Source organism: Histoplasma capsulatum, genomic scaffold, assembly GCF_000149585.1.
Source record: "Histoplasma capsulatum NAm1 scaffold_6 genomic scaffold, whole genome shotgun sequence".
Taxonomy (NCBI): Eukaryota; Fungi; Ascomycota; class Eurotiomycetes; order Onygenales; family Ajellomycetaceae; genus Histoplasma; species Histoplasma mississippiense.
In genome coordinates this window covers 1,343,162-1,344,776 of record NW_001813977.1, presented here as the reverse complement: position 1 = coordinate 1,344,776, position 1,615 = coordinate 1,343,162, and the positions used below count along the sequence as shown (strand labels likewise).

The following is a 1,615-nucleotide window of genomic DNA, read 5'->3' as shown; positions in this document are numbered from 1 at the left end:
TCGAAGACCGCCGCACGATATCCATCATAATTGCCCATCCACATTCACTCGAGTGTCTCAGATGCTCTGTGACTGGGTCATCATCTTCTTCCCAACCATCCAGGGCTCTTTCACAAAGGAAGCAAGCGACATTATCTGGGCTAAGAGGAGTGGGCTTGTAGTAGAATCCGGCATGTGCGAGCTGGAATTTGGTTCAGTTAGTTGGGAAGTAGAGAAGGAATTGTGGAAGAGAAATTTCTTTTAAAACCTACCTCTTCGGGTGATGGTCTTTCATGGGGCCAGACGCTGTGCGTTGTAGCCTTTGCATTTGATACTCTACCCTTCGGTGCCGATTCGTGAGTGGCATAAAAGGTGGCGAGCCGAGCAGCAACGGTCTCCATCCCGATTGTTCTCATAGAGAAATTATTATTTTTTTTTTTTTTTTTTTTTTTTTTTTAATAGACAAACATGGGTGCGTTCAATTCTATGGGAGGATGATCGATCTAGAGTTTGAAGGCAATAAGGGGATAATTAAGCTTGGATCCTGTTTGTTTATTCTTTTGCCCAAGGACTTGTTTGGGAGTTGTCGCGCCGACGCGGTTTAGTCAGGTGATGTATAATCACATGATTACCAAATTATGTCAGCATTTCTACGGGTTGATGTTCGCCGAAGCCGAATCGTCATTTTGCTCCTCCAGTCCTTTTTTCTTACCTGCCAGTGAAAATACCATATTGGACTTGGCTTTTGCAGCTTAGTTCTACCTTTCTCTATTTGACCGGGACTCACCGAAATCGAAAGCCCATGGTAGCTCTCTCTTGAACTGTTACAGCTCGTGCTGTCCCCCCATCGTCTCCCCAACATGGCCGTATCCCATCTTCCGGTATAACTTCCATGTCCCACCCCCATTATAATTGTACCCCCGTAAGCTAACGGTTTAACTGGCCCCCAATAGTTCCTCCTGATACGGCCGCGACTTACAGCACCATCCCGCCTCCACATCTTCATTCCACCCCTTTCGTCAGATCAATACAGCCATAAATGTTACCGACCTCTCTCCACAGAGTCGTCCCCCAGCCCGCATGATCGCGATAACGGACCACTTCCTGGATTCAATGCTGCTGCGCCTAAAGATTTGAATTCGCCATCGAATGTCTCTCCGGCCTCATCAAATTCCGGACAATCCATTCCACTGTCTGAGTCAGGCACTCATTGGTATGACAACCCGGACTTCACAATCTCGACATTTTCGGAGCTACCTTCTAAAAACTTCGGAGTAAATCAGCACATGATTATCAACGAGGAGTTTAAAGAGGCACTACGACAGATATTGTGGCAATTCAAAGCTCCAATCCGATATGCATTCGCATACGGTTCAGGCGTATTCCCGCAGTCCAACAGATCTGCGACTCCAGCTGAAAGTTCCCATCCGGCTGCTCCACAAGCCATTCAAACAGGCCAAGGGAACAGCGGGAAGATGATTGATTTTATATTTGGTGTCTCGTATAGCCAGCATTGGCATGCCCTCAATTTGAACCAGCATCGCGACCACTATTCTGGCCTAGGATCGCTAGGGGTCATATGTTGTCTCCCAGATCCTAGAAAAATGGGGGAGCCGGCGTTTACTTCAATCCCCTA

At 47.2% G+C, this 1,615-nt stretch overlaps 1 protein-coding gene across 1 annotated transcript in view; it reads right to left on the bottom strand.

The window, feature by feature from the left end:
• The window catches only part of HCAG_06730 (predicted protein), a gene marked incomplete at both ends in the record, with an annotated part of 3,016 nt that extends 2,233 nt beyond the window's left edge, over positions 1 to 783 (bottom strand). The window contains 4 exons of the mRNA XM_001539075.1: positions 17 to 181; positions 252 to 390; positions 692 to 721; positions 767 to 783. Of these exons, the coding sequence (XP_001539125.1) occupies positions 17 to 181; positions 252 to 390; positions 692 to 721; positions 767 to 783 (351 nt within the window). The remainder of the gene's footprint in view (positions 1 to 16; positions 182 to 251; positions 391 to 691; positions 722 to 766) is intronic.
• Between the last annotated feature and the right edge of the window lie 832 nt (positions 784 to 1,615).